The 21,964-nt window shown below is 37.6% G+C and overlaps 1 protein-coding gene across 2 annotated transcripts; it reads left to right on the plus strand.

Annotated features, from left to right (window-relative positions):
* The first annotated feature begins 78 nt into the window (after positions 1–78).
* Positions 79–21,391, plus strand: LOC111329155 (uncharacterized). Of its 2 annotated transcripts, none has more exons than XM_022933767.2 (26): positions 79–223; positions 347–425; positions 927–1,032; positions 3,182–3,500; positions 3,683–4,269; positions 5,504–5,528; positions 5,795–5,860; positions 10,823–10,861; positions 11,038–11,210; positions 11,368–11,499; positions 13,014–13,056; positions 13,695–13,747; positions 14,382–14,499; positions 14,753–14,829; positions 15,018–15,055; positions 15,831–15,898; positions 16,015–16,123; positions 17,180–17,296; positions 17,599–17,718; positions 17,966–18,058; positions 18,226–18,322; positions 18,638–18,795; positions 19,115–19,180; positions 20,103–20,190; positions 20,398–20,466; positions 20,713–21,391. In XM_022933767.2, the coding sequence occupies exons 1-26, from the start codon at positions 109–111 to the stop codon at positions 20,842–20,844; spliced, it is 3,087 nt and encodes a 1,028-aa protein (XP_022789502.2). In that variant the 5' UTR covers positions 79–108; the 3' UTR covers positions 20,845–21,391. The 2 variants fall into 2 exon arrangements, with proteins under 2 accessions (XP_022789502.2, XP_022789510.2); XM_022933775.2 differs by having other exon boundaries at positions 5,795–5,809.
* The last annotated feature ends 573 nt before the right edge of the window (positions 21,392–21,964 follow it).

Here is a 21,964-nt window from a genome sequence, read left to right on the forward strand (position 1 = left end):
ATTGCGCATACGATGGTTTTAATTCCGCTGTGAATTTTGCCTAAAGGCGTTGGCACCAAAGCGAGGGTTGAGAGCGCGCTTTGCAATTTTCAAAATGGCGGGTGGTTGATGGGAGAACATTTTCTACTTTGGCCACGTACAGCTGATTGCTCGCCAATTTCGGGATTTTTTCAGTTTATTTGTTATGCCCAAGAGACAAAAATGAGTAAATGCCTCATATCAGGTATCGTAATTTCTTCATAAATATTTGTGAGTTGGGAAAGAGAGCTAAACTTAACAATCAACAAAACATTTTCAAATGCCCTTCTGCTGCAGTTTACTAATGTCAATTTTCCCTCCTATTTAGGCCTTGATAAAGCTGAGAAAAGACCACACTTGGGTTGGAAGACAATTAGCTCTGTTTCTAGTGATTCTCCGGAGAACGAGTAAGCTTCCCCAATTCGAAACTGGGTAGTTGTCTTGTCCCAAAAACACATATATTTGGATATGATCATGATTTCCGTTTTATTCATACCAAGTCGCGATCCTGCTGTCAGTGCTTTTGCTAAATGCCGTTTATGAACGCATAAAACGATGAAGTGAAATGACGATGTAAAACTTTGGTTTCTCTCTTAGTTCATACACTGGTTCGTTTGGTTATCCAAGCTGTGAGGGTAAAAATTGTCACAAATTCGAGATAATTAATTTTTTGTTATTATTAAACAGCAATTTTCGCAATTTTGCATAAATTTTCATAATCTTTTACCAAGCTACTGTATAACAATTTAACTTATTGAACAAAGTAAATTGATTGATAATAATTATGTTTGATCACAAAATACATGTTCATTTAACTTTCATAAAGGAGTGGAATTTATTGTTATTATTTCATTTGTGTTTGCCTATTGATATAATTTAAATTTTTTTCTGTTCCTTCACTTTGCAAGTGATGTTTGTTTGCTGGATGAGGGTTTGAAGCAGAGTGGAGAGCAAGCTTCACCTCCTTCCAAAGAGTCTGGGAAATTGCTGACAGATGGACTCAGAAATCCAAAGGTGTGATTTATCTTAATATTACACTTCTTGAGTTGGTTACTGAAACCAGGTCTAATATCAGGTGGCAGTTTTTGACGATCAGTGGAATTTTAAAGATTCTTGTACCCCCTGTAGGTGGGGTTTTTGAAGGAATTTGGTCTTTCTTTTTGTGCTAAATAGAGGCCCTTTTGACAGTTTAGCAAAATGTAATGTTTTGGTGCTATTTTCTGCTTGAATTAAGATTATTTAAAGCACAGTTTGAATGAACAAGGGTCAAACTTCGTTAAACATATTTGTTGCTGTCATTTGGTAAATTTACATTCACATGCATCTCCATTCAGCCAGGAGTTATTTCTTAACTAACTAAAGAAGCTCTTGATTGTTCAACAAATTCTCCTTGTCAGCACCGTAGGAAATGCGTAGAGAACAGTATGGAGAATATGCAGACTGATGTTAGGGTGCAAAGGGTTAATCAAAACTATAACAAAATTTACAAAAGCAATTAGACGTTGGTTGTCTGTTTTCATAATTAAAACAACAACAGTTAACTTAGCGAAGTGCTCAATAACAGCGTGCACACATGACATGTACACTGTCCTATTAGTGCTTAAATCGGGCTGGTGATGACCAATCAGATTTGAGAATTTTGTTTTGATTTTGATTAGTCCTATAATAATGTGAGAAAATCATATGATGTACCGTATTTAATCGTCCATGAGCCGATCTCGGCCATAAGCCGAGACCTTAAACTTCAGTCTGTTTTAATCGGGAAGGTTCTTAAAACATGTAAATTGAAAATACTCGGCTAGAAGCCAAGACCATATTCAGAGAATTCCATTCTCGAACAAACTGAAATGAACGCAAAAGTTTCGAAACAGAAACGAGTTTTAATGCAGCATTGCCGTCAAAAACAATTCCGAGATAACCAGAAAAAGTCATCAGTGAGTTGCTAGAGGAAAGGTCAAGAGAATCTCTTTAATGGAGAGCTTGAGATGTCAGCGAAATGCACAACGACAGGCCCTAACACTGAAATATCCATGGCTGGAAGAGAGATTACTTTACTGGTTTACAGAGCAGAAAAGTCAAGGTAAATTTTCTTTTTACGAGATCGCAAATTTCAACAGCATAGCATGTGAAGAGTTTGTGTACCAATCGTGGGAATGGGCAATTCTGATTGGTCAGTTTCAAAATTCTTAAAACACTTTTGCAAGCTCTATACACTTGTTCAAAACCTGCAGAATCTTTAATACTCTAGATGGCATGGAAGGTGAAGCAATCTACTCGGAAGAAATGGCAGAACTAGTGGATGAGGAGGAGATGGACGATGAATTCCACGCCGACACCGAGGACGAACAGTGAGCTGTATTTACTACGCGCCGAAAACAACAAACCACTCCATTGGAAGCAATCACATAAATAAAGTCAATGACCAACTTCAACTTGTTTTGTTATTTACTTCTGCATGCAATATCTTGGCTTATAGACGAATATATCTATGTTTCCTTTGAATTTGCTGTTTTGAAAAAATTATGTTTGGAAAAAGACTCGGCTATAAGCCGAGAACCCTTCTCTAGCTCAAATTTTCAAGATTTTGGTAAAATTTTGTGAAAAAATCGCTCAGCTTATAGATGAATAAATACGGTAACTATGCTTATGATTAACCCTTTGACTGCCAGCCCAGGTACAGGCTTTATATCCAGTGGTAACATAAGATTTTTCAAAATTGGTCATAAAGACTTGTTTTAATTGTCATTATTTATTTATTTATTTACCATATATTTAGTATGCAAGTTATATGGTGAGGTGGTTACAGCTGCACAACTACTATGAGATCACATTGCATTTAGTGTGAAACACTGATTTATGAGAAGGAAACTTATAATTCTTTGTTGAGTGGCTTCCCAGGTCCTTTGCTAGAATCTACACAAGAAGACATGTTCGATTGTTTCAAATGAAGGTTGTTTATTCTGCATTGTTGCGTACAATTCCCCAAATAGTGTTTTGGCCAGGGCATCATTTAGTTTCTTGTCAGTCTCCTTTATTCAGTTGATTCTAGTGTCTGCAGAATTAAGAAACTGCCTAAATGCTTGAATTATTAGGCTAAATTTTTGTGTTTTGTTGCTATTTGAAGTCTAACATTACATGAACTGACAATTTTTTCCTTTGTCAGGATTTTGATGCGAAAAAAACAAATTATACAATTCCCAAGAAAACCCAGAAATGGATTGAACCATCATTCTCTCCAAAAGACAATGGATTATATGAAAGTCCTCAAACAAGGCCAAAAAGGAAAGCAGCTAATCACAGCACTCCCAGGAAGAGGAATTTTGAGAACGAAATTGGATATCGTATTCAACGTCAATGGTATAAGACTCCAAAAACTCGAGGAAGGGAAGAGGCTGCCACTCCCAAGTCACGATGGAAGCATGCAAGCCCCCCTGGTTGGCGAGGTACACCAACATGTACCAGGAATGATTCCTCTCTTGAAGGTTTGTAAGCAATGATATTTGAAAGATTGATCTACAGTTAATAGACAAGGTTGAATTTCAAAGAAAAAGCTGTCAGTATGTTGAAGTTGGTGATAACAACTGGATTTCCATTTTGAAGTGAAAAAAAAAAGGCTGTGTACTACATGTACTTCAAGGATTATAAACAATTCTTTTAATTGCAGTTTCGGATGCTTGCAATGAGGGGAATTGCAGTGGTTCTGACCCTACAAGAACTAATAAGCGAGAAGAATTTTGCTCTCTTGAGGAAGAGCAAAAACATTGTTGTTCAGTTTTGGATGACCTTATGGGTGGTCAGCACGAGGGATTCCAATCCAGTACTAACTCTAATGGTGAAATTTTAAGTAATAAAGACACTGATTCCGACGACAATTTGAGGAAAAAATCAAAACTGGGAGAAAATGCAAATTTGAAAAAAGATGAGAATTATGAAGACTGCTTTAAAGATTACTTTTGTGCCAAATGCTCCACTAAGTTGTCACAGAACAAAAATTGCTCGCGCTGTGCCAAAGACAATTTTCCTTCACAAGCAGCCACCCCAAGGCAACCTCTTTCACCAGAAAGATTTTATCCTGTACATTGCGGCAATCCACATACAAATGTTCAACAGACGTATAGTCGGCAATGGAGCAATGGAATTCGTAAATTATTGCAGAAGGGATCAGTGGAAACAATGACATCTGCAAAGAGATCAAATAATGAAGAATGCCAAACAAATGTGACTACAAAGAGGAGAAAGAATCAACTGAAAGTAGGTTTGATAAATGATCTACATTTGTTTTTAGAACAGTACAGAATATGCAGACAGATGGTAGGGTGTAAAGGATAAGCCCATTAAGGTGGCTGAACACAGTTTGCATGTGCGCTTTTGTTGATGCAATTCAGCGTGTGCACAAGGATTGCAAAAAACAAACATGCCATCAACAGAGTGGTTATTTCATTTACTCGACACGTACCTGCACTATCTGTGCTATTTTTCTGTATAGTTGGCGCAGTGTATAGAGGGCTTTAATCTTTTATTACAAAGATATGTTAGAAAAGTTAAAGGTGCAAAGAACCCAGCAATTCTCAGCTTTTTCGTCGTTACCAAAAGAAATCAGTTAAATGCAGCGCATGCGTAGTAAGTCAAAAAATTGCAGTTGAATAGAAAATTGCTTTCTCGCAAATTTGCTTATATCTTGGGAACCACTCATTAGAATTTCACGAAATTTGGCACAAAAATACTTTAGGAAATAAGTAACTGGAGTATTGAAAAAATTGATTTCAAACAAAGGAAATTCTAGAAAATCAAGTGAACCTTCAACAAGGGATAATCAAAGATCTCTCTGTTAAATTGTCAGCAAAATGGTGTTAACTTGTGAGTATCGTTACAAGCTCACTGCATGCAAATTATAAAGAAAATCTAATGACTAGATTTTCTACAAAGAAACAAAACCAATTTTAATTGCCTATTTATATCTATTCATGTCACCATGGCAATGACACATAGGTCAGCTTAACTATCGAAAAAACTAAGTTTGTGTTGTTAACTTGCTAGCAGAGAGATCAAGGGTTTTAGAGAAAATGGTGAAGAAACAAAGGTATCAAAAACTGTGTTCAGCCACCTTAACTCTCAAGATCTGATTGTTAATTCTCCCCTTTTGCTGTCACACATTTACTTAAACATTATTAGTTACGAGAATATGGAGTTAGATGGAGACAGCCTCTTTTACCATATAAGTTTGAGTATTCTCATTACCTGTTTGCTGGATAATCACTGGATATTAGAGAGAGAAGTTGCATGTTTATCACCTCTGGGAATTAGAAGATTGAAGGATACAAAGCAGGGCTGGGATATTGCCATCTTATGTGCATGATTACATCCACATAAATCTGCCATGTTGCATGCATTTTACCCTTGTGTAGGTGCTGTTATTCCTGCTGCCTGTACTGTACATTAAAGGCTAACAAATGAAATGTTCTATTTCCTTTTCATGGCAATGAAGTTAAGCAGTAAAGACTCAGATTCAGGTAAAGTGTACACATATTCTTACTTTCTTGGTATTATTTTGAATTTATTTTATCTCAGTTTTTTAATTTAAATTTCAGCTTTGGTGTCATTTTGTATTCCTACATTAAAATGTGAAGATCAATTCAATTGTTAACCAACTTTTGAGTATATTCCCGTAAATTTAAGGAAGCTTGATCAGAAAATGGTTATGTATAAAATGCCTTGATTCAATGCTGTTATTGATTTTTTTTTCTATATTTTTGTTATGGTCTTTTTGATTGCACAGAACCTACACTGCAAGGTAAGAAGAAGCGAAGTGTAAAGCATTCAAAGGTCATTACTCCAAAAAAAGGTTGGTGACAACTTTTATGTTAAAAATTGTATTATACAATGCACCACAATCAATTTATTGGTTTAACGATACCATATTGTTAATTTCAGTTTGTTTATATTTTATCTAAGTGATTAGCATTTCATTTGTGGATCCCTTTCTGCTTTAGCTAAATGAAAAAGTCGCTGGTAATAAACTGGTACAATGAAATATGTATTTCATTGTACCAGTTATTATTTCATATATTTCATTGTATCTGATTTATCACTTTCACGGGTTTATTATGAATCAACTTAACGGCCTGCTCCCAGTTGGCTTGTTAGCTCAATTGGTAGAGCGCTGCACTAGTATCGCAGAGGTCAGTGGTTCGAATCCCATACAGGCCTGATTTTTTTCAGGTCTGATTTTCGCTATTGCATAAATAGCGCTATCTACTGCGAGGATCGTGCATCATATGTGGTAATAAACTCATACTATAAATATGTGTTATTGGCCAAGTGCGAGGTCAAGATGGCTGGATATTGGCCCAGTTTTTTTTTGTGTTTCTATAATAATAATAATAATAATAGACTTTATTAATGTGTTAAATCAATAGCAGTTTCCAACTAAATAAGGACATCTAAACTAAACTAATCTAATATATATATAAAATGCATAAAATATGCAATCCTGCCCCTTATAGTTGACCCTATATATATGTACTACCCTACCCTGTGTAATTAAATTACCTAAAAGATTAGAAATACAATACTGATAATATAAAATATTAAGATTTACATAAAATACAGTTCTTGCAATTGTCTGAAGAGATTAAACTTTGTATATCTAATGTATGTAAAGCACTTTTGAATCCTTGTAGCATTCTTAGTGTTCTTGTTTTTCCATCTAATTTAGACCAGATTACTGGACCTAAGTACCTAAGAGAGTGCTTACCATAACGTGTTGTGCTTACTCTGGGAATAATGAAATCATTGTTTCTTAAATTATATCTATTATTATTAACATCCAGCAAGTTCTTAATATTATTTGGGCACAGATCTCTTTTAACTTTATACATTAATGCAGCTATATCATGTAATCTTCTATTATATAAGGTTGTTAATTTAGCCCTTTTAAGAAGATTGCTATATGATGATATGCTATCACAGTAGACAGCCCTAAGGCCCCGTTCCTGTACCCTCTCTAATTTTCTAGAATCACTAGCTTTACAACAATTCCATTTATAGTGCTACAATAAGTTGAATAAGGCAGGCTAGCAGCCTTAAAAAGTTGTAATTTAGCCTCAACTGGGATCAACTTCCTCAATCTATCAATTACGCCTACCCTTTGGCTACTTTTTTTTACAAATGTCACTTATGTGGTCAGAAAAATTTCAATTATCATCAATGTTTACACCCAATAACTTAATAGAACTGTATGACTTAATGGCTGTCCTGTTAACATTTAACTCTGGTTGATTATCGCTCAGTCTGCCTCCTTTCATTACCATTGTTCCATATTTATCATAGTTCCCTTTGAGAAAGTTTGCATCATACCAAGTTGTAGCCCCTTGAGCAGTATCCTGTAGTTTTGTTTGTATAGTGTTAATAGTATTCTGTGGCTCTCCCACATACCAACTATCCAAGTACCTGACGACAATACTACAACCGCTAACCGACAAATCCAGACATAAACTAAAATCCACTGAAGACTTCATTAACGCTACCAAGACTGTTCAGATACCTGACGACTACAAACTAGTGTCATTTGATGTGAAATCACTGTTCACAAGTATTCCACTTCAATTAGCATTACAATGCACTGAGACTGCAATCCGAAAATCTACCGACCCACTACCGCTACCGACAGACGACATCATGGACTTGCTAAACATTTGCCCAATGTCTACTTACTTTCAGTACAACGGTAAACACTACAAACAGTTACATGGCACTGCCATGGGGTCTCCAGTTTCTGTTGTTATAGCAGAAATTGTGATGCAGAACATTGAGGAACGCGCCCTTTCGACTTGCCGACCAACTATACCGCTTTGGTTACGTTACGTTGACGACACATTCACACGACGAAATTGACGCATTCCTCAACCACCTTAACGAACAAAACACTGACATACAGTTTACCAGAGAAGTCGAAGAAAATGGCAAACTTCCTTTTCTAGACTGCCTGGTAAGCCACAACGACAACTCATTACGAATGACAGTTTACAGGAAACCGACACACACTGACAGATTACTGGACGAGTCATCCTACAACCCTACATCACACAAAGCCACAACTATCAGAACTGTAACACGACACGCACAACTAGTATGTGACTCGACAGACAGCTTATCCGACGAGAACAAATACCTTCACCGTGTTTTTACGAAGAACAACTACAACAACGACTTCATCCGACGAAACACTCACCGACCCACTACCACTACCGAAACAAATGACACCGCAACCCCTACGACTACAGCGACCATACCGTACATAAAAGGAATGTCTGAAAACATCTCGCGCATCTTTCTACCCTTCAATATCCGTGTCGCTCACAAACCCATCACCACACTACGTCAGTTACTAACCAACGTTAAAGACAAAGACGAACCGAGGAACAGACAGGGAACGATTTATAAGATCAATTGTTCTGACTGCCAAGCCTTCTACATCGGTGAGACTGGCAGAAACCTCACAACAAGACTGACTGAACACAGACGGGCGACGAGGAAAGGTGATGTCAGCAATCACGTTGCTGAACACCATCGACTTACCAACCACAACATTGACTGGGACTCTGCGCAATGCCTAACCTACAGCACTGACTATTTTCAACGACTGACTATGGAAAGCTGGTTTACTAACTTAGAACAGACTCCCCTAAACAGATGTCAACAACTACCCGCCCCATACAAACGACTCATTCACGACAAAAACATCACAAACGACCGAAAAAGAACAACCTAGCTTTACCAACAGACCGAAACAGACCAATCACGACTGACTTACGTCACTTGAGTCTTACAGCCAATAACATCACGGCAAAACCAACCGATCATTTCACACGAATTGGAATAAGAACATTCTACTGACAACAATCACTCACTTGACTCTGATGATGACTTCCGCACAGGTTGTCGAAACGTCAGTCACTGCCACCGACAACAGTCCTTCTCAGGACTACACTCACCCGGACGATCAGACTACACCTTCACAGTGTTAATATCCTTATCAATTTCATAAAACTGATGGTCATCAGCATACATTTCAATTTTAGAAGGAATACCAAACGTCAAGTCGTTTTGGAATAAATTACCTAGTAGAGGCCCCAACGAGGACCCTTGAGGGCATCCTTTCTTGACCTTTTTCCAGGAACTTGTGATTCCACTAATTCTTAGTCTATTGTAGCGATCTATGAAATATGACTTCATTAGCTTGATGCTCTTGTTGTTAAAGCCATATGCCTCTAGTTTAGCAAGTAACAAAGAGTGATGAATACAATCAAAAGCTTTACTCATGCCAGTACTTAACAGGCCAACGCTCATTCCTTTATCCAGACCTTTTTTCCAGTTTTCTATCAACTATATCTTTTGCAACTGTGTCTCTTCCTATATGCTGTCAGGCCGTCGCTTAAATGTTCATCAAATTCTGCTGTGATCTAATTTGCGAGAAGCTTTTCAAAAATGTTATTTACCATGATCTGTATACTGACAGGACGGTAAATTACCATGTTCAAACGATCGTCCTTTTTATAAATAGGCACCCACTTGCCTCTCTTCCAATTCCTTGGCCAATGACAGCTGGCCATATATCAGTTATAAAGATCGCATAACGGTGTGGCAAGCTCTGAAGAGCCTAATTTAAAAACAATGGGTGGAATATTGTCCCATCCAGAGGCTTTCCTGAGATTTGTGTCTTTCAGGATTTTCAGAACCTCTGGCACTCTTATCCCTTTGAATTAAATGATTTGCAATCACCCTTAGATATGCGTTGGTTTATAATAGCTTGAATGCTTTGGTGATTTGACAGGTTAGTATCTAAAACTTCGCTGGTAGGGCCTATGTTATCTGCAATGGTTGAGAAATAATCACCCATAGTCTCTGCAATGTCCAACTTGTTGCTAATTATTGAGTTGTTCACCTTCAATTTCAAGTCAATTGATTCTTCAACTTTTTTGGATCCAAGAAAAAGCATGAATGATTTATAGAATTCATGTGGCTTACTTCCAAGGTCTTTAGACTTCTTCTCCCAAAAGTCTTTGATTGACTTATGTCCGAGTCGTGTGGCTTCATTCCTTAACTTTTTTTTGTAGTTCCCAGTCCTCTGAAGCTTTAGTTTAGTGAAATCTTTTAAGGGCCTTTCTCCTTCGTCTGATGGCCTTCTTCCATTCCATTCTGTGAACCTTGACTTTCTCTCAGTCCTTTAGACAAGCCAAGTAAAAAACAAGGCTAATATCCAGTCATCTCGACCCAACAAGTTCGGCTAATGAAAGATTTATTATATGGCAAAAAGATTTTTCTGTAGTAAGAATCAAGAATTAGTTGTTTATTTTGAGAGTCAGGAAAAAAAAGCCAACTATGTTTGTTGAAAAATAAACCTAGGAGGGTTGTTTAATATGTTTTCTTTGTTTTCACTGTCTTCTGCCACTTTTTGAGACTAAATCACCAACATTGTACAAGAGATAAGAGCTTTGTAAGTCTGCTCCATACACTTTTTTCTTTTGTGGGATCAAAGTGGGCAATCCTCAGCAGGTAAGATGAGCTCATCTTGCCCACTCAGGTAGCCAATCAGAAATCAAGATTCTCTTCATATAGCACAAGGGAGCTGCCAGATATATAATAAATCTTCCTATTCACTCCACTATTTATAGACGATTTCCAGAGAGCAAGTCTAAGTTGCACAAATTCTCTGAAAAATGCTTGATCTGTAACACTACACCTATATCTTATGATATGTAAAAGTAAATTGCCATACCTTTTTTTTTTAACCTGTTCTCTGCAGTGGATGTAATAACATTATCAGATGAAGAAGAAGTTACAGGTAAGTGGTGTGCACAGTTCTATTGATAATATAACTTCCATTCTTGTGATAACTTCCCAATTTTTGTCATGGTAGCATAGAGAACCTTTGAAACTTTGTACTAGTTGTTAGTAGTGTTAAGGTGTGGCTCGCACTGTATTCAATTATCCTCTGTATTTTCTCTCTTTACCCCACAGAAGTGACAGAAGCGAACCTTGTTGTAGAGCATTCTGAACCCAGCAACATAAGCAATACTCTTGTCTCAGAGTCACCCAATAACCAGGATAAAGAAATTGTTGTGCAGTCAAATTCCATAAGCAGTAGTGTTTGTACAGACATACCTAGCAAACGAAAAACATTACTATCAGAGGTAAATTTTTCTCTTGTTATGAAGAGAATCACTTACTGTACCTTGAACATTGTGATCTATAGCTCCTTTTGTGAAAGCATGACTGTAAAGATGTTTGGTGAAACCATTGAGACTGGACAGAGCAGATTACATTTCAGTTATTTTTATTGTGTTTTAGGAGGAGGGAAATGTCAAGAAGAAATCTGAAAATGTTCAGCCCTATCTCAGAGATGATGTTGAAATAGAGTTAATGCTGGGGCAGAATGTGCAGATTGGAACTTTAGCTTGTAATGCTACTAAGCCATTGAAGGTGAATTTTAGAAAATGTTAGGAATAGCTCTTTTTAAGTTACCCGCTTCATGTTAATTACAGTAACATGAACAATGCTAACTTTAACAGTACATATGGGTTATTAACCAAGTGTGAAGTCAAGATGGCTGGATATTGGCTTTTTTTTTTTTGCATTTTTATGGACCAAGATGAAGTTGAGGTCCTTAAAAATGTGAAAAAATAATGAGGCTAATATCCAGCCATCTCGACTGAACAAGCTTGGTTAATAAAGAATTCATTATATTGCAAAAAGATTTCACTTTAAGAAGAATTAGGAATGGCTTGTTTACTTCGAGAGCCTGGAAAGAAAGCCAACTGTGTTTGTAGCGCAACAAACTCACGAGAGCCATTTCTGTTTTCTTTGTTGTGACTATCTTCTGCCGCTTTTTGCATTTCCATTGCCGAAATTGTCCAAGAATTACGAACGTAGTTCTAATTCAATTTTTTTCATGCATGGGATCAATGCAGGCAATCCTGAGCAGGCAAGATGGGCCCATCATGCCTGCTTGGGTAGCCAATCAGAACAACAGATTCATTTCATCTTGCCCACAGGCAGTGCAAGTGATGTAATAATTCTTCTTATAACATAACCAAAGTAAAGCGCGCGCTCTGATTGGTCAATTTAGCGTCCCCCATTTGCCCATGGGTGTATGCTGCTGACGTGAGCAAATGCAAAGACTATTTTTCTGCGCGCGATTGTTTTTTCTGGTCGCGTAAGATCTGTTAAATAAAAGGGAACTCTTTAGCTACAATGTATCAATGTTATGTTATAAAACAAATGGTAAACACCACAGCGTACACTATTGAGTTATGGATGCACTTGGGAGGTTTGCTAAGCACTCAAGAAGCTAGAGTCGCTCTCGGCTATCGCCTCGAGCGACTCTTACGCTTCTTTCGTGCTTAGCAACCTCCTGCGTGCATCCATAACTCAATAGTGTACGCTGTGGTGTTTACCATTTGTTAATTATTATACAGCTGGCAACATGTGTAGGCAATATGAACTGAATCTTGTGTTCTGATTGGCAAGAGTCCATCTTGCCCACTTGGGATTGCCTGCCTTGATCCCAGCACAAGGGAAAGGTTGTGTGGAGGGGACTTGCAAATTTGCAATTTTTTGACAGTGACGATGATGTAGTTGCAAAAAAGTGAAGAACAAAGAAAACATTAAATGACTCTCATGAGTTTGTTGCACTACAAACACTATTCAATTTATTTCCTGGCTCTCAAAATAAACACATCATTCTTGATTCTTATTATATAAAAATTTTATTTGCTATGAAATAAATCCTTTATTGATCAAGCCTGTATGGTCAAGATGACTGGATATTAGGCTTATTCTTTTTTTGTGATTTTTATATATATGGAACTTGACTTTGTCCCTGTTCATAAAAATGGAAAAAAGAACTCAGCCAATATTCAGGCATCTAGACCTCACATTTGGTCAGTAATGCATATATCTAATGATCTTAGAATTTTTTTTTTAATTACTTTCAGGTTGCTTGCCATAATGATGAGATCTCACTGGGTGTTGATTTTGGTGAGTGTTTCAGTTGTCCTGTAGGCTTGTGTAAAAAACATATGATGATACACTCAGTTGAACTAAAAAAACTTGGAAAAAGATACAAAGCTGGTTTGTTTTTTGGCTTGAAAGTTATAGGTACTCTGGGTTCTCATTAGAAGACAGGTCCTTTAAATCCGCACCACATTATGAAAGTGTCACCTACCTTTTCATTTGGTGAACCAAAATTTAACTCAGGTTTTGTGATTTTTGCATCTTCTCTGTTATGGGTGCCTTACCTTGTAAAATCCTACTGAAACCTCACTGTTCTTTAAAAAGTTTCCACCATAAGTTGCCTCATTCCATGGTAACTGCAAAGTGAGTTTTGGCATTATTCTGAAGTTTTCTAAGTGGTCATCCCATATTAGACCATACTTGAATTATTAAGTTTGTTTCATCTCATAAGGACAATGCCTCAAGACCACCTGAAACCCAGAAAGTGGCAAAATATATTTTATCTGTTGTGGTTTTAATTCTTTCTTCAAGGTTTTGTAGGTTTCGTTATTATCCTGAATCCACCAGAAACCTAAATCTGGTTGTATTGTGAATTTATATGTTCACATTCCTAATGTTTGAAAGTAAAAATGACACATTTTTCATGGCTACCTTTGTTACAGGCAATAAAAATTATGAGGTGACCATAGCAGGGAATGACCTTTCTTTTTTCAAAGTAAGAGATATTCTTGACTATACTATATGTATTAATTTGTATAAGAAAGGGGGCCTATTAGGGAGGGGAACTTGTTAGAGAGGGGCTTATAGAGAGGGGCTTTTAGAGAGGGGGCATATTAGAAAGGGGAGTGTTTAGAGAGAGGGCAATTTATTAGAGAGGGGGCTTATGTCTGAGAGGGGCTTTTAGAGAGGGGGCATATTAGAAAGGGGGGTGTTTAGAGAGAGGGGAATTTATTAGAGAGGGGGCTTATGTCTGAGAGGGGGTGTATTAGAGAGGGGGCATATTAGAAAGGGGAGTGTTTAAAGAGAGGTGAATTTATTAGAGAGGGGGCTTATGTCTGAGAGGGGCTTTTAGAGAGGGGGTGTATTAGAGAGGGGGCATATTAGAAAGGGGGGTGTTTAGAGAGAGTGGAATTTATTAGAGAGGGGGCTTATGTCTGAAGCAGGCTTTTAGAAAGGGATTGTATTAAAGAGGGGAGTGTTTTAGAGGGAGGGAAACTTATATCTAAAGGGAGCGTTTAGAGAGGGGGCATATTAAGGAGGGACTTTTTCATTATATTTACAGTATTTGAAAATTATATGGTCTTGGAATTTGACAGGTCAGCGTGATGTTTATTAAATGTTTTGTCTAGGTTAATCCTTCATCAAACCCAGGTCTGATTGTGTTGGGAGTAACTCCTGGCTATGCACTGAAATTAAGGGAGAGGATTGATCGTAACAGAGGAGCCTTTCTTAATCCAGGAAGTGCTGGTAAGTTTGTCCACTATTAATGATGTTTTACTCTGCAGAACTAGGAAAAAAGAAATTGATTCCTTGGGGTGTGTTCTTGTCTTGAGCCATATATATTCATATGTATCCATGGCATAGCACTTCACTTTGCAAAAAAGAGAATAATGAAAATTTTATAAAGGAAAGCAGAACAAGGGAGATAGTCCTCTTCTTCCTTCTTCTTCTTCTTCTTTTTTTTTTTTTTTAATGTTTCACCATCTTTAATCTTCACCAGTTGCAGCTGAAAGGGACATTGTTCTTGAACTCAGTGAACATGTGAAGCCAGAGGTGATGGCTGATTTGGTAGAATGGGTATGTACAAGGTTTCAGCAAAAACAACAACAACAAAAACAACAACATTGAATGTGATTGATTTGCATGGTAGAACTTTTTATTCTTTTTAATAGCTTTGTACTTACTTGTAAGTGTGTATGTTAGATAAGTGCCGCTTTATCACTTATTCTTGCCATTAACTATTGTATTTTTTTATTATTTTGAAGGTGACAGACAAGTTATCAAAAGAGTTTGCTGAATTGAGGTAGGTATAGTTAGACAAGTTAGCAATCAGGCCTCAGTCCTTTGGTGAAAATTGATTTCAATTTTACTTCAAAGGTTGTATTCAATATTTTGACAACTGTTCCAACGTAAGTCCGATTTCTGTGAGGAATCATAAAAAACTTGCTGTGATTTTTGTTCAGTGGTAACTTTTTGTGCTCGATTTTAATTTGTTTTTTCTCAAATTCCGAGTTTCTTCACCATTTTGGATTAATCAACATGCCCTCAGCCAATAAGTGTTCAGAGTTTTGGTCATATGCTGTTCAAGCTGTTATCCGCCTCCCGGTTAGGTCATTTGGTTAGAGCGCTGGACTGTTGTGCGGGAGGTCGAGGTCGATGGTTCGAGCCCCGGTCGGACCAACACTCAAGATCTTAAAATAACTGAGGAGAATGCGCTACCTTTCTTTAATATCAAGAAATGGATAGACATTCTAGTCTTCTCGGATAAGGACGAATAAACCGTAGGTCCCGTCTCCTGCTTCTATTAATTAGTTAATTTGGTTAGGCAGGGGACGTTAAAGAACCCACTCACGAGATTACTGTGATGTGGTCTGGCCTGTTTACTGGGAATTGGCGGAGAGGGGGCATCTTCAACTAAGTTTCCTTCGATTGTTTGTAAACTGCTGATGCAGTCCGGCAAAAGTCCCCCGAAAAGTGTTGTCATGCGCATTTGATCATATCTACATGTTAATTTGGGCAATATAGATATTAAATTATTATTATTGTTATTATATTATTATCCACTTCCTTTTTTGCAGCATAAAAGATGTGGAGAGAATTTTGTCTTATAAATCCTCTGCCACTACAAGTCAAAAGCAACAGAAGTGTAAGAAAACATCATAATGATTGCCTTTTTTTTTGTCTCTTTCGAACTCCGTTTCAAACGTTTTCAAACATATTTTCTGTCGTTGCTAACACTGTTATTACAACGATTGTTTGTAGCACCTGTTACAACCCCTGATGGAGGTAGTAATTCAACTATTGCTACCCGATCCAAGACGTACAACACGAGAACAAACAGTCAGAAGCAGCCAGCGGTAGCAGCACAAACGTACAATAACTTTATCACTTGATGTTTATGCAAGTCATTATCATATCTTACATTAGATGTAGTAACAAAAGGCTTTGTGCCATCTTTAATTGCATGAACCAATTATTGCCTGCAATGCTTGATAGAAAGCCTCTAGTTTGAAAAATCTTGATATTTATCTGTTTTGTGTTGAATGTTAGGTCTACCTGGTTTTAAACTAATTTGATTTGCACTTTACTTCGTTCAAGAACTGTCCGTGGCAATTTATTTGGAACATAGGAAAATACAAATCAACCTAGTTTGAAATAATTTTCCCTTGAAATTTGATCATGAATTTAGATCTTCATCATATCCACTAAAACATGTACTTTTAACTCTAGATAAGTTTCATACTCCTAATCAGTCAGCTAGGCAGTTCTATTTTTTTCACCAGATTATTTACCTATCGGTAATTAACAATTATTCCACGAGCGCGCGTTGGATATGAGATGATAGATAGCCAACGAGGCGCGTAGCGCCGAGTCGGCTGTAATCATCTCATATCCAACAAGCGTGAGTGGAATAATTGTTTTATAAAAAAAAAAAAAAAAACACCAAGATATCAGACAAATCTTCTCGACTTTATTTTGTAAGAAGAAAACGGATGTTACATTGTACACATATTAGATTGTGGTATATTGGCTCATATACTGTAATGGCTAAGCCAATGAAAAGTCTTTAATTGCATTATCCAATGATCCAGTTTTTAATAATTTGAGATATTTATTGAGGAATATTCAATTGAGTGTCAAAAGTTATCGGAGATTGTTTTGGTTTTGCATTAATTCGGTATATGATTGGTCCACAAAACTCCTGCCATCCTCTTAGCCAATCAGACGCAAAACTAAAACCGAAAGTGACTTGGTCGCCCGCGTTTTCCCGTTTTTTAATGTTTGACAGTTTTTACTTTGAATACTCATTGGTTAATGATGGTGTAAATGTTTGGTTTTGGATTTTTGACACTGAATTGAAAACTGCTCTTATGTGTACAGTATATTTTGTTAAAATTTGTTGTCGCTGTTTTTTTTTTTTTAACAGCCTTATTGTTTATCCACGTCCTCCTCAACCTGGTGGAATCACAGTCACTACAGAGGACGTCGCTTGCCTTGCACCTGGGGAATTCTTAAATGATGTTATCATCGACTTCTACCTAAAGTAAGTTTGACTGATGACAATGACTTGCACATTTATATTTTACTGTCTTTAGTGAAATGATGTTTCGGCTAATCAGAATAACTTTCGTGAAGCGCGGGAAAACGCAAGTGACCTGGTCGCAGTAACTTTCAGTTTTGCATCTGATTGGTTGAGAGGTAAGTGCGTGTGTTTTCTAGGCCAATCATAGCGCGAGGTGAAGTACAACTTACGCAATCTCGTTTACTTCGACACTCAATTGACAATCGCTTTCATTGTTGAAATCTATCTCTGCCTCACTGTATTCTACCTTGTCTCATTTACAGATACATATTTTTTGAGAAGCTCTCACCTGCTGACAAAGAACGCACACACATTTTGAGCTCATTCTTTTACAAGCGATTGACTCAGAGAAGTACCAATAGCAGTTCCGATACCTTCACCAGGTTTGTTCTTTAAGAAATCGACCAGGCTTTTTTATGGCTACTTTCCTGCTATTAATCACTTAAATATCTATATTCTTCTGAAAGTGCGCGCTGATTACCGCATCATGAAATTCGATTCATTTCAAAGGACTTCATACTTAAAGCAAATTAGATCACTTTTTTGAATTTGTACGTGCGTATTTTATTAGCACCTCAAAGCATCTTCATGATAAATATGAATGTTTTCACTTTTGTCTTTTTACCTCAGTACCCAAGATAGAATGCATTCTCAAGTGCGAACGTGGACCAAAAATGTGGACATATTTGAAAAGGATTTTGTAATTGTACCCATCAATGAAAGGTACGTTGGAAGAAGAGAAAGAGAAGTAGAACTTGAATGAGTTTAGCTACGTGTGGTACAAACATGAAAATAATAAAAATACGCACACAAACTTTTAGTTCTGTGGAAAGTGCGCGCGAACGATCTTTGTTCACGAGTTTTGATGCATCCAATATTTACCTCTACAGCTCACACTGGTACTTGGCGGTGATCTGTTTTCCAGGGAAGGATCGCCCAACAGTTGTCAGTGAAATCAATGAGGAAGACGACGAAAGTGACACTAAGGTGCTCGGTTTTGTTCGGTTAGAAGTCAAGTAGCCCGAAATTAAATGTCTTCTCAGTAAATTACGAATTTCATAGAAATAGTTTAAGATGTCTTGAACAATTCGAAGTCAGTTTTTTATTAGACCAATAATACAATGTATCCTTTAATTAATCTGCGGAGAACTAATTGTTAGCGCAGCGTTGGATATCCGGGTTGGGTGATCTGGGTTTGAACCCTGGCCAAGTCACTATTCTGTTCTTATGCGAGACAGTCTCGTTTATAGACTTTTTGTTTCAGTCTTAAATTTGTTTTTGAAAGAAAATGTTCCTCTTCAGAATGAAGACCACGATAATAAAACTGGCGAAGAGGCACAAAATGGTGCTGACGGCGATGACGATGTTTTCCTATTCCGCTCTCCGTTTGCTACGGACCGCAAGAAAACACCCAAACAAAACCAGGGTAAAAGCTCTTCGAAACAGATCATCACATCACAGTAAGTTCTGTCGTACTATTGGGGCATTTGACTCAGTTTATTTTTTCCATGTGGTCAAATTTCGCCTGAATAACCTCGTCATTTAAGTTTTTTTTGGACTTCGACAAAAAATAAAATTGTTACAGCATACGGGTACCAGTGCTCTGCTCCCTCGGCGAGAAATTGAGAAATACTAACACCAAATACAAGTATCCTCGGCTTTTTCCACAAACGGATAAAGGAAAGCAACCGAAATTCAATAAATTTCTAGATAGACAGTTTTTTCCTCTCGTGTCAATGAAATGCTCATCTCATTTCTGTTGTATCTGTCTTTCTTCAGGCCTTGTATTCTAGTGTTTGACTCCTTGGGATGCACGAGACAAAGGTGTCTCCTTAATCTTAGAAAGTAAGTGTTTACTATGTTCCATTGCACAAACATAGAAACCGCTCTTATTTTCTGCTTTTTTTTAGTATACTGTATTTACTCGAATAAGCGCCGCGGCGCTTATTTACTTTTTCGCGCCACAAGTGCGGCGCTTATTTAAAAATTGTACCAGACAAATTTAGTTTTTCTATATTTTTATTCAATGGTTCTCTTTCTATTTGTCAATTTTGTTATGGACTGATGCTAAATTGATAGTAAATCTAGAATTACGAGAGAAATTCATGCGGTGAAAAAACCCCGAGCGTTTCATGATAACGAGAGCTCAATGGATAGAGCGCTGGACTGTTGTGTGGGAGGTCGAGGGTTCGAGCCCCGGCCGGACCAACACTCAGGGTCTTAAAATAATTGAGAAGAATTGGCTACCTTTCTATAACATCAAGAAATGGTTAGATATTCTAGTCTTCTCGGATAGGGACGAATAAATGGAGGTCTCGTCTCTTGCAGGGTTGGGGTAGGAGACGTTAATTTCCCACACACGAGATTACTGTGTGATGGATGTCCTCCCCTGGGGTGGGATGGGTGGGAGGGTGGACTAGCACATGCAGTTCCTTTGTTCCTTTCTTGTCCTTCCCCACTGCAAAACTTAATGCAGTTAAAATAGACTAAATTAAAATTAATATCAGCGGTGAGAGCGAACTCCTGCATCGGGGGTGCGGCGCTTATTCGAGTAAATACGGTACGTATTTTTATTGGTCCACTTACATTTTGGCGGGGAAACAGATTGACGCACGCGGTACATGGCGGGATAGCGCCACCGGCCACTCGTGGTTATGTTTGGCTCAGTCTATCAGCCTCCGTGAAGGTTTTCTCAGTTAACCTGATGCTTTCCAATTGTGTGTTTTTTTTTTTGTTTTTTTTGTTTTTTTTGTTTTTTTTTTCACAGCTACCTTAAGTGTGAGTGGAGAGAACGAAAGAAAGAACCCGAAGCAAAGTCTTTCGACAAGGATGCGATTAAAGGGAGCCACCCAAAGGTAGCAATTTATTTATATTTTCATCTATTTGTTTTGTTGGTGATTATGGTCAGGTGGGAAAATTTCGTCCATATTGTTGTTGTGGACAGAGTCTTCTTCTGCCCAAGCTGTCAATCAAACTATTATCCTTTGAAAAATGTAAAGCGACCGGTGTTCAACTTTGACGATGGTATTTTAGTTACTCTGATCTTCTCTGTTAATTGTCAGGTTCCCGGTCAAGACAACTTTTGTGACTGTGGTGTTTACGTTTGTCAGTACGTGGAGAGCTTTTTTGCGGTAATAATCAATTTGTTGTTTAATAATTATTATTTGGATCTATAGCAAACTACCTTTAGCTTACCAAAGTCTTAGTGCTGCATTCTTCTGGCCTTGAAAGTCACGGACTTTGAATGAACCTCACACAAAGTCTTCATGTTCCACTTCCAGCAAGTTCTGGAAGTGGTGATGGAAAGTTGGAAATAGTGCGAGCCCTGTGTCTTTGTGAACCTCTTTAATAGCAGCTTTATCTTTTGAATTTCTCAGGATCCAATCACAGACTTCTCGCTGCCAATAAAGAAACCAGACTGGTTTTCCTCAATCGAAGATAAGAGAGAGAAGATACGGCAACTAGTATACGCATTGAAAACAAGTGGAGAGGTCGGCGATGTGACATAAAGCTATCGGAGAAGTGTGAATGACTTCGTTACCACAACGGAAAACTTATGCGGGCCATAAGCTCCGTATATTTCCCGTAAGGTTTATATTTAGCAGTAACCGACATCCACGGCCATGAACGATTTGGTAGAAGGTTTAAGTGAAATGTCACAACTGATCGAATATTGAAAACAAACGAGTTACATCCGGAGTGATTCACTTTGTTGATATTTTGCATCGACCTTTGGAGCATGTTGTTGCTTTGTCGGTTAGATTTTTAAAGAGGAAGACTGGTTCATGAGGGGTTTCAAATAGAAGCGATTATAAACAGGTAGCTGGTGCCATTGTTTTGTTTTGTTTCCTTGAGACACTTACTGTGAAGACTGAAGTTCTTTGTGAAGTTTCAAATGACTGCAGATATTTATTGGTGGAAAATGTGATAGAAATAAATTTGCCTTTTACAACCTTATAATAATTTTGAGGTGAAGCGTTTTTAAGCAACAAATTAATTGAATTCCCTGTCTTTTGACTCTTGATTAAATACATGTAACCTCTGGAATTTTTTTAATTTTTTGTTGATATTGCTGTTTAATTTTCTGCACACGTCAAAGGCCACAATTAACGAAAATAAACCAAGTTACCAAAAATGCTAGAACTTAATTTCAATATCTGGCCTTTAAAGATATAAATATTAAGCCACGATTTTTCTGTGAATGATGTGCTGATCTCCAGATTCAAGTTTTTCACCCTTTGTGGAGCATTCCAACACATCCGTTCCTCACTAATGTTTGCAACATTTACAAGATGAAGAGATGTCGGCCCAGCAGGCGGACACACGCCCTTATTCATGTCTGCTGCTGAGTGCTTGTGGGCGAAAAATAATATTATTTGTGTTAAGTTTCCAACCGGCTCACGGAGTTGTTTAACAGTAGTTATATGTTTTTCATTTTATTTGGCTGGCCTTGTACATCGTATCTCTAATAATTTCCTTGTTTGCTGGAGGAAAAACTTAAACCTCCTCATTAACTTCGCATGCGGAAGCAGACTATGTCGGCAAGCTTTTAACCCTGTACCGGTGGTTGTTTAGTAAACTCACCCTACAGAGATCGAAGTTTCTTTCTTTCCCATGAGCCGTGCCGTA

The sequence above is a fragment of the Stylophora pistillata genome, chromosome 8 (genome assembly GCF_964205215.1).
Source record: "Stylophora pistillata chromosome 8, jaStyPist1.2, whole genome shotgun sequence".
Taxonomy (NCBI): domain Eukaryota; kingdom Metazoa; phylum Cnidaria; class Anthozoa; order Scleractinia; family Pocilloporidae; genus Stylophora; species Stylophora pistillata.

Bases quoted from the DNA above. Each gene is read 5' to 3' on its own strand.
- LOC111329155 (XM_022933767.2), top strand. From the start codon at position 109: ATGGGAGAACATTTTCTACTTTGGCCACGTACAGCTGATTGCTCGCCA. The intron at 4,270-5,503 runs GTAGGTTTGATA...ATGGCAATGAAG, and splicing joins GGAGAAAGAATCAACTGAAA to TTAAGCAGTAAAGACTCAGA. The intron at 16,124-17,179 runs GTACAATAACTT...TTTTTTTAACAG, and splicing joins CCAGCGGTAGCAGCACAAAC to CCTTATTGTTTATCCACGTC.